Below are 10,498 nucleotides of genomic sequence, written 5' to 3'. Positions count from 1 at the left end.
GACTGCCTAGAAAATTGAACCTAGTAGAGCTCGACACTCAGTAGTGTGAGGGCCAAAGAATACTTGTCAGATTGGTCGATAACAGCCTTGCCTGTGTGTGCCTTTTAAAACCATAGGAAAATCATAAATTATTTCCATTAAAGGAAAATTCTCTATTTCAGAAATACATTAAAAGGCGCACTTTTATTGGAAATGTAAATAGTCATTTGCATTTCTATGACAGTCACCAACATTGATATTCATTACAAGATGAGAATTCTATAGACAAATGAAGGTCAATGCTTCCTTAAACTCCTCTCACAAGAAAAGCTATTATTTTGCTAATGTTATCAATGCACACATATGTAGACATATAAATATTTATACAGAAACTTATTGTCTAGTCAGTGAACAGAAATGGGAATAACAATGATGTGCTCTGGGCATTCTCCCTGTGTGACTGTACTTCCAAAGCAGGAGAGCACTGTGTCTTTGCCATTCCTACCCCTGTGTCTAGTGGGGAAAGGTCAATATTTCACATAACATAAGCAGAAAGGGACTGGGATTCCCCCTGTTTATAGAAAGGAAAAGATGAGAGGCTCCAGAAGGTTAAGTGACTTAAGATCACATTACTGAGTTAAACCTAACACACAGCTTTCTTGACTCTCAATCCAGTCCTACTTCTGTGGTATTGGAAGTACAGATCAGAGTAGTAATCTACAGTACAGGGAAAGGTAAAGAGTTATCAGGTTAGCTGGTAGAAAGAAAAGGCATTACAGTAGTAAACTGAAGAGTAACTATGAAGATCAACCAGATCTTAGAGAAAAAGACCACAGGTTGAATTGTGGAAATATTTGTACTTCCCCAAACCACAAGAGGAAGGCAGATAAGTGCATGGTAGAAATCCAACCAGGAAGGGTAAAGGTTATAGGTCAAAGCTTCACCATACATTTGCCTTTCCAGGGTGCCCTAAGAATTGGACTCCACCTTACGGTTCTAGAGAAAAAAATCCTAATAAAAATGTAACCAGTAAATAGAGACAAAGTCATATATGGCCTAGGAGACACTATCTTGAGGGAAAGTCTGAGGAGGAGTTGGATGGAGTTAGGTCACAATCAAATAACAATGTCATCATGGGAAAGAAAATGATTTATGTATCAAATGGCTGACTTTAGCCTGCAAAGTGCAGAGCAAGCTCCTAGGTCTTATTGGTTTGCTGCTTCCCCACTGACTTTTATCAGGGTCAGTGTTAGACAGAAGTCAGGAAGCAATGTACCATATTGTCACAGTCTATTCTAGCACTGACAAATGGAAGGACACTCTGGACACTCTGGAACCCAGGCCTTGGATAAGGCAGAATGCTCACTCACGCTCCTGGGGCTCCACAGAGGGGTGAGGAAACAGGCAGCCTGAAGCTTGGATCAATGACCTGACCTTGCCATCTCTTCAAAGGACTGGGCTCAGCCAAGGGGATGAGGTCCCCAAAACATGAACAACAATAATAAAACACTTAGGTCTATATTACACTTCAGCATTTTACGTCTTGTCACAACTCCACACATTTAATCTTTACAGAAAACCTGTAACACAGGTAGGAACTATCAATCCTTTTTAAGAAATGTGCACACTAAGGCTCAGAAGATTGTAATATTACTTGTGCAAGGTCAAACCGTAGATAGCAAGGTCAGAGGATCGACATTTCTGAACTTTCGATCCAATTTTCTTTTGCATTTATTAAGCAGATTTACTGTAAAATAGAGTCAAAAAGCACAATCCACAGTTAATGCAGAAAAATTTTTTAAAGGTGTCACCTCAAACTTCATGGAAATTACATATTTAAAATTCATATATTTCCTTCTAAATATTTTTTTTCCCCAATGGAAATAGAAGTTTTTGACATGAGGCAGCCTGGTCTCAGTGTCTGGCTTATTCTAATTGTTATTTCTAGAGAGTACAAATAAAATAAATTGAGTTTCAAATTTAGATTTTAAAGTTAATGGAATAAGATATCTCTGGTAATTTGTTTTGTTAACATTCTAAAATTGAACAGAGGTAAGAGAAGTCTCCAAAACTGGCTATACAAACACTTTTATGGTTACTTCATACTCTTGCAGATGATCACAATAGTAGCAGTTAAGATATAACTGTTTCCTGTTCCTAGGTAAGAAGCAAAGCTATCAATAGAAACGGCAGTAATTGTTATGACAATTTATCTGCTATATCCAGAACACATCTGTAGGGGCATGTCCCTGCCACATCTTGTTTAGGTGGGGTATCATCTTTCCTTTGGTAGGTCTCCTCATTTTCAAGTGAATGGATAAATAAAGATAATTAGGATTAATTGCACTTATCAAAAGTGTCAAGGAAGGCCAAAGTATTCCATCTTTATGACAGTTGCTCTTTGCTCTCTGAGATTCTCTTATAAACTTATAGGATCTAGAACCTTTTGGCTATATACTATATTTAAATAATCCACTGGTTAAAAACAGAAGCTTTCTTCACAGATGAGCTCAGCATGAAATATAATTTGTCTATGTGTTGCAGGTTTATAATAATAAAGACTAATAGTGCATAAAAAGATTAAAACATACAACTCTCAGAACTCTTAGTTACTGTTAAGTTGGTAGGTTCAATGAGGAAAACAAACGTAGAAAACAATTTTAAAAGTCCTTAAAGAACGTTTCATATGATCTCTTGAGACAGGACAGACAACGTTCCCTACCTGAAAATTGCAAATGTCAAAAAAACAATCTTCATAAAATTATTTAGCATTAATTTTCTATTAATTTTATAAATGTATATATATGTATATATATATAGTGTGTATAAATGTATATATATATATATATTGTGTGTGTGTGTATGTGTGTGTGTGTGTGTATCTCAGTGGACAGCCATCATTAATATTATAATTGTATTACTTTTTCCTGAGGTAAATAGATATTGCATATAATCTCTGGATTTATCTATATTTATGCATTTGTTCCTCTCAAAAAGAGGTAACTATTTTGCTCTAAATCATCAAAAGCGGGATCTATCCAACATTATGAACATGTCTCCTTCCATCTAATGTTTGAAATGGGTGAAGTTAAAATTTCTTACCATCCAAGCTGTGACAAAGTCCCCCATCCAGGTCCCTACAGCAGCTAATTTCATGAAACTTTCATTTCGGATGCCCATATAGTCTGTAATGATATAAGCTCTGTGGAAAAAAAAACACACAAGACATTTTCCAGACTCAGAGAGCCACATAGTCAAAGCCTTCTGGTTCAGCAAAGTGCAAAAGGACTTTCCCCCCTTTCAAAAAGATTTTTGCTTTGTCTCATCACATACACTTACAAATCTGAAAGGCTAGGAAGAGCTCTGAGGGTGTCTGGATCAATTCCAATTAGACTTGACGACCGACTGTACCAATTATCATGTGCATTTCATTTTTGAGCTGTAAGACTGACAATAGCTTTTGGAAAATTAAACAAAAACACTCAGCAAAGGCATCATTTCATGCTCACTCGAGCATGAGGAGAGTGGAAACAATTCCTGAATCAGAGTAACTTGAAAGGAAAGAGAAGAGCTTACTTTCATCAGTTCTGTCAAGTCAGAACTATTGAAAAAGTGCTGTGCTGAGACTAGGCTTTAGATACCATATCATACCTGAAAAATGTTCAGAATAATGTCAAGATTTGAGAAAAATGTCCACACAATGAAGCTACTTAAAATTTGATTCAATATTCAGTTTAAATTATTACTTAAATAACAATACGATTTAATTTCATCATTCTTTTTGTTTAGTTAATTCTTATTTGCTTGCTATAACACCAGTTCATATCTTCACTGCTCAAAGAGAGATTCGAAGGTACAACTAATCATTAAATACAAGTAATGAAACCATGCTTATTGTTAAACATTTCACTTCCATGTCTCCATTTGATAGTCAAGAAAATCCTAAGTATTACTTTTCCCATTTTGCAATTTCTCTGAAATAAAGAAAAAAACCTGGGACTCAGAAAGATCACTTAACTTGCTTAATCAATACCACATAACTGGCAAATGGGAGTTAGGAGCTAAATCCCCCACCCCTTACTTTCTCTCTCTCTCTCCCCCTCCTTCCCTCTTACTCTTAAGTTTTTTTTCCATTCAGATTCTTTTTACTTTAAATTCTATTCCTTTTTTTATATGATGATACCTGTACAATTATAGAGTATTAGTTGAACTTCATTCTTCTTGGATTAACTTTAAAACATATAGTAAAGAATGATATGTTTGTTATTTATCTACTAAAAGTATGAAGAAGTAAATTTTTGAAGTCACTGAGAGGTAAATCATCCTTAATTTAGTTATTTATCTTCTGGAGTGATTTCATATAGTTTTGTTATTCATAAAATAAAGATATTTAAATAGTTTTATTTAACAACAAAAGTTCACCTACCTTGGAAGGTCTATATAAATATCCTAAGGTCTCATCCCAAAATTCTGGGTCTCTAATTCCATAGGTTTCCATAAGAGCCAAAAAATGTATAGCTGCCATGAACTGCAAGCTTACTATGTGCCAGAGATCACTATTAACACATTAAATACTGTGTCTCCATCAACTTTCATATTAGCATAATGAAATGTATTATTATTCCTGTTTCACAGATATGGAATTGAGGTTTTAGAGAGGTTTTGCTTTTTCAAGGTCAAGCATCTAGTAAATGGACAAGATTTGAATTTAAATTTGATTGACTCCAAAATCCGGGCACTTAATCACTATGCTATATCCTCCTCCTACAAGTGTTAGTGAAGATATAAAAACAACCACAAAGGATAGCTACTCTGTTTACCAGTAGGCAATGAAGATCACGACTCATTTCCTTTGAAGGTAATTCAGAATGAGAAGTCAACAGTAGCATCCACAAGCTGCAACTCTCCAGTGCTATCATCAAGTCTTGGACTCCCACTGAGTCACTAATCTAAGAAGCCTCTACTTGAAACTCCTAACTTGGGGTCCCCCAAGTTAACTTTTACAGCCTGGTTTCACTCCCTTCAGCACCATTACTACTGAACAGTTCGTGGGCAGTGAACTCAGTGTAGTGCAGAGTATTAGCTTTGGTAATTGTCCAGATCTCCTAATGACACCTAGTCTCAAAAATGTGCTCAATACCACATCCAAATCTGTTCACTTTGCCAATTAATTCTATAACATATTGGGCTAGGATAGAAATTTCAGGGTACATTCCTTTTGGTTGTATAGATGTGTATAACAGAAGACATCATTCTCTATTTCAGTCTCTAAAATCAGAGATGAGATGGATAAACTTGCAACAAATCAATGATCTAGCCAGAAACAACAACAAAAAATCTAAATAAAATATTAAAATTACCCCAAAAATCTGCATCTGAGAGCTAATGAAGCAATGAGGACTAGAACAAACAAGATACTGGACTGGAGAAAACTGTGAAAAGGTTAGCTATACTTTCTCTGGGGATACTTGCTGATGCTAGACTTTGCCTAGGCAGAAGGCAGCCTCGGTGGATTACAGAGACATGATTAGAAATTTAAGCAGCCAAGATCCTTATGAGAAAATAGGGGTCCAGAAGAGAGCACAGTACACAGCAAGTTTTCCTTTCAAGACATTTGCCAAATTATGAACTTGTTCAGTGGGGAGGCTAAGAGACTAAGCAGAAAGTCTCTGAAAAGCATAGCAGAGGTTTGGCAAATTCACCACTCTGAGGAGACTATTATAGTTCAGAATCTGACACAGGGAATGGCCCTAGAGAATACACAGAACCACAGAGGGGCTAGAGAAAACTAGAGATGAATTGGTCCTTGACAAAACTGTAAGTTGGTCCTTGCCCAGTCCATTCAATGACTGGATTGAATGGATCAGCCTCTATTCTATTTAACAAAGGAAAGAGTGAACCTTTTCCAAAAGAATAAAATATCAACTAGATCCTCTATATGTTATTATACATAACATCCATTGTTCATTCAAAAGTACTAAGATGTCAGGAAACAGGACAATACCACTGGAAACCAAGAGAGAAAACAACATTTAAAATGAGATCCAGGAGGAGAGGGAGTTATTTTCACTGTTGATTCCCCAGCACCTAGAGCAAAGCTTGCATATAGTAGGAGATCAACATTTGCTTAATGTATGAATTAACGAAGTGATCCAAATTATTCACATTTATTTGGATAGACCTATGTATATTCAACCTTAGAAGCGGCAATAAAATGAGATTGAATCATGAAGAACTCTTCCATAGAGGAAAATATTAAACATGTTTTTAAATTATTTTGTGTGTTCACTTTATTTCTCCAACTACATCTGTATTTCCCTTAGGGTAGCATAGCTGTTCGATATACACCTAGAACAATATATTAGCACAAAATAAAGAAATGTCCCTCCTCTGTGGCTGTGGGCACGTACTGAGTTACTGGATGCTATCACAATACAGATGAGACAGCACAATTTATGAAATAACTAATATATTTAAAAATGAAGAGTGATATATAAAAGTGGTTATTCTTATTTTTGCTGCTTCGGACAAATATAAAGAAAAATTACAAATATGCAGACCTGTCAACATACTTCAAGTTCCTTGATTTGCATACCCATTAACATTTAACGATATTTTCTGCTCAGGTTGTAAAGGACAGAGTGTGCATACATTTATATCGGCAATTTGAACCAGTTGGAATATTACACTGGACTCTAAAGAAAAGTAAAGTTGTGAGGCTTTATACCCAATGATTTTGGAGAGTGATTCGGAATTAAATTTATATGCTAGGAGGCACCAATAAGTTTGAATTTTATTCGGAGTTTTAGTTAGTTATTTCAACTATTCGTCTTTTGTTCGTTTTGTTTTATACTTTGGCTGGTTATTTCCACTATGCATAGATCTAGAAAATCTTGCAGTTCTACCAGCCTTCTAGGTAAATATTGATTATCGATATTTATTTTAAAGAGTCTAAATGAATTTCTTTTCAGGCTATAACTCCAGTTTTTTTTTTTCTTAAGATTTCAAGCTTAACTGTCGGATTCATAACAAATGTGTAGAAGTTTCAAATTACAGAAAAGATTCATAATTATCCTAACAGCCTGAAAACATGAGCTACCAAGACTATTGTACCTAGTGAAACCTATGTGCTAAACAGCTACAAACTAAACAGACTCTAACATGGACTAAATACTCAATAAAACTATAATATAATAAATTGGTCTTACAGGTGATACTCTTAATCACTAGCAACAAAAGTTTCATTTCACTTCAATTTGTTACTTAAACGTAAGTGGATACAGTCAATGCCAGGTGATTTAGGAGCTGAGCCTCTGAAAGTTTAACAGGGGACAGTAAACACAGATCACCAAACCAATATTGATTCATGCTTCACTGAAATCCATCTGTGGCCAGCTGGATTCATAATGTCACAGCTGCCTCTCCCAGCCATGTTTGAACACAAACAAGACTGGGGGCTTCACACATAAGTAAATCACGGATAAGGAGTTAACTTACCTGAGTACAAACCTGAATTAAACAAAATGAAACTAAAGCAAAAACTCTAAATATTTTTATGACATCGAGGTGATACTACCACTATAAAACTCTAGGAATTAAACTTAGATTTATTATATTAACCTTTTCCCAATCTTTCTGTGTTTGTAATGAAATGATTAGCAGCCTTTAATCCAGTCACTTAGACAACTATTATTCAAATACCTACATTTTAATATTTTTACTCACAATTACTAATTCTTGATTATTGAAAGGCTTTGATAGAGCTCAGTACATGTGTATGGACCTTCCAGGCAAGACCTACAGTATGGAGCTATGGAGCAAGTTCCACTGGAATGTCAAAATGCTTCAGACAATTGTTTGAAGTGGACTGAAATGATTAAAATTGGATCTGGACTTAGCTTTGTTTACAGATAAAATGCTACCTCAAATTGCCCAATTTTAGCCATTCATCCTTCTAGTTTATATAAGGAAGACATATATAAGAAGACTGTAGATGGAGTTTTCATTGAATAAACCCACTGACTGTGAGTGCATCCACCATACATCAACTATTCCTTTCATCCGTTGCCTTGCTTCGGCCCATTCAATGAAATTCATTTGCATTAGATGCAAAAACCTTATTATAATTCTGATTCCTCCCCTCCTTGACTCTCAACATTTGATTAATCATTAAGGTTACTTCTGAAAGGCTCTCAAATCTATGCTGTTTTTCTTTCATCAACATTACCAATGTCTTAACCCTGTTCATAATCATCTCTATTCTGAATTACACGATGGCCTCCTATTTCCCCTGTGACTGTCTTTCCTTTATTATAGTCTTTCTATTACAACTATAGTGACTTCTGGGAATGGAATATGGTATACTGGAGGAGCAGTAGTTCTAGAAACAGAAAATACTGGGTTTGCAAACCACCTCCCCACTCTATAACCTGTGACACAATGATCAACTCAATAATCATCTACTCCCTTATCCATAGAATAGGGACAAAAGTACTTTCTTTTCACAAGAGTTTCTCAAGAATTATATGACAAAAAGTATGTAAAGTTTCTAACACTATTTCATAATAAGCATGCAAAAAAAGTAGACCTTTGGACTCCTGGCTCCCACTTTCAAAAATAATGTAGCGGTTCACATTGTCACAGAGTAAAGTATGGATAAAGAAGACCCTCCACTCTCCACAAGCCATCTTCTTTTCTAGCTTTATCTCTTTTCATTTCATAATCTCCTTTTTCAGGCCCTGCTCCCCACCATGAAATCAATCTCACCAAACATCCGCCATTCTATAATGCACCTCAGCATCTTTGCAAGCAATGCTCTCTTTGTCTAAATTGCCATCCCCTTTCTTCTAGCCTAAGATTACTGATCCAACCTGTACACCGAGAAATCTCCTGCCATCATCCCTAAAAGCCATTCCATTCCTGGTGTTACTATAACATTTGGAATATCTTTCTATGTTAAGTAAATGTTCCAAAGTATTTTAATAATTTTCCTCACATCGCCCCTCTCTCTCAAAAGATCTGGTTCATCAAGGGTGAAAAACATGGTTCATTCTCCTAGGTAGGTGAAATTCTTTGCCCAGTGGATAGTATGATTTAAGAATGCAATAAATATTTAAATGAATGACGTATTCAATTGATTAATGTAAGAAAATTATTTAGATCATCTGACACCAGGGCCAAACTAAGAGAAGGATAAAATGATAAAAGATAAAAACAAAGATTTGCAATATAAAATAAACTAAAAGAAAACATCAAAGATAAGTTGTGGGCCATGTAATTATGACATTCTAACAAAGTTAGAACAAAATATCATTGTACCATTTTTATTGCCTCTTCTAGAATAAAAAGCTAGAGCCCAGAAATAATCAAATCAAAATGAAAATCTCATCCTTAACTTTCTGCAATCACACGTTGCAAATTTATTTAATTTGAACATAAGTTAACTGACACATAATGAAAAAAGTAAAATACTGTAAAACTTCTGCACGGTATACTGAATCTTAATGTGTTAAAATAATCATATTAAATAAGACTAGATATCAATACATAACTTTATGCACCAATTTGCTGTACAAACAATAAAAAGCTATATAGAAGAACATTCAGTTTATCTATGTGAAAAAAGAAAAAAAAATTATTTCACTACCCTGCAAATAGATACTGCCAAACTATATTTGTTGCTTATCCTTTAAAGTAAAAATTTAGAGGTTTACAAGGTTGTAAAACAATATAGCCTCAAAACTAATTTTAAAGTTACAGAATTGTTATAGTTATACCCCAAGATTCTTTCTTACTTCAATTTTTTTCCCTCAAACTCACAAACCCTCCAGGAATATCCAACCTAAGTGAATGTTCACAATGGAGCTATCTTCTACTTCTGATGAATTAAATAAACACTACCAAGACACCTAAGTACCTTTACTAAAGTAACTGGGAGAATAATAGAAAGTACAAAATTTTTAAATCCTGAGTTTGTTGCTGAGAGAACTCCAATAAATCCCCAAGGGAATGCAGACGGTCACAAATTGCCTAAAATTAATTTCATATCTAACTTAATCATATTTTAAAGTTAAACGACATTCGATGTGTTTATAACTATTCAGACAAAATATATCTGAATCGTAAGAGTGAATTGCAAGTTGAGCCACAATGGCATTAATTAATTTATCCTACATAATGTTGCTTCCTTCCAAACTAATTAGAGAGGCATAAAATAGTTTACAGATTCTGCTAAGATTCTGATGCTACTCAAAGTAGGACAAAAAGCAAGTTTTATTTTAATGGATGTGTGTCAGTGAAGGTAATTGTTCATGGCTTTTAAAAGGTCAAAAAAGATAAGAAATAATGGAATAAAAACAATGGGACATAAATGCAATAATTAACTTTTGGCAGAAACTATAATTTTTGCCTTCTGTGTAATAAAACAAACATGAAAAATGAGTCTATCTTTCGATTGCCTATAAAGTTTTCAAATTCAAAGCATTACTGCTTTGTGATGATATAATTATGCATTACCCTT

General features: G+C 34.7%; 1 protein-coding gene across 3 annotated transcripts in view; it reads right to left on the bottom strand.

Annotated features, from left to right (window-relative positions):
• Positions 1-10,498, bottom strand: part of TMEM117 (transmembrane protein 117) — a 393,255-nt gene that overhangs the window by 194,509 nt on the left and 188,248 nt on the right. For all 3 annotated transcript variants that reach the window (XM_011368176.2, XM_023535458.1, XM_023535457.1), the window contains one exon: positions 3,082-3,181. In XM_011368176.2, the coding sequence (XP_011366478.1) occupies positions 3,082-3,181 (100 nt within the window). The remainder of the gene's footprint in view (positions 1-3,081; positions 3,182-10,498) is intronic.

Source organism: Pteropus vampyrus, unplaced genomic scaffold, assembly GCF_000151845.1.
Source record: "Pteropus vampyrus isolate Shadow unplaced genomic scaffold, Pvam_2.0 Scaffold140, whole genome shotgun sequence".
NCBI classification, from domain to species: domain Eukaryota; kingdom Metazoa; phylum Chordata; class Mammalia; order Chiroptera; family Pteropodidae; genus Pteropus; species Pteropus vampyrus.
The sequence above is the reverse complement of the archived record's forward strand: the minus strand, read 5'-3'. Positions and strand labels throughout refer to the sequence as shown.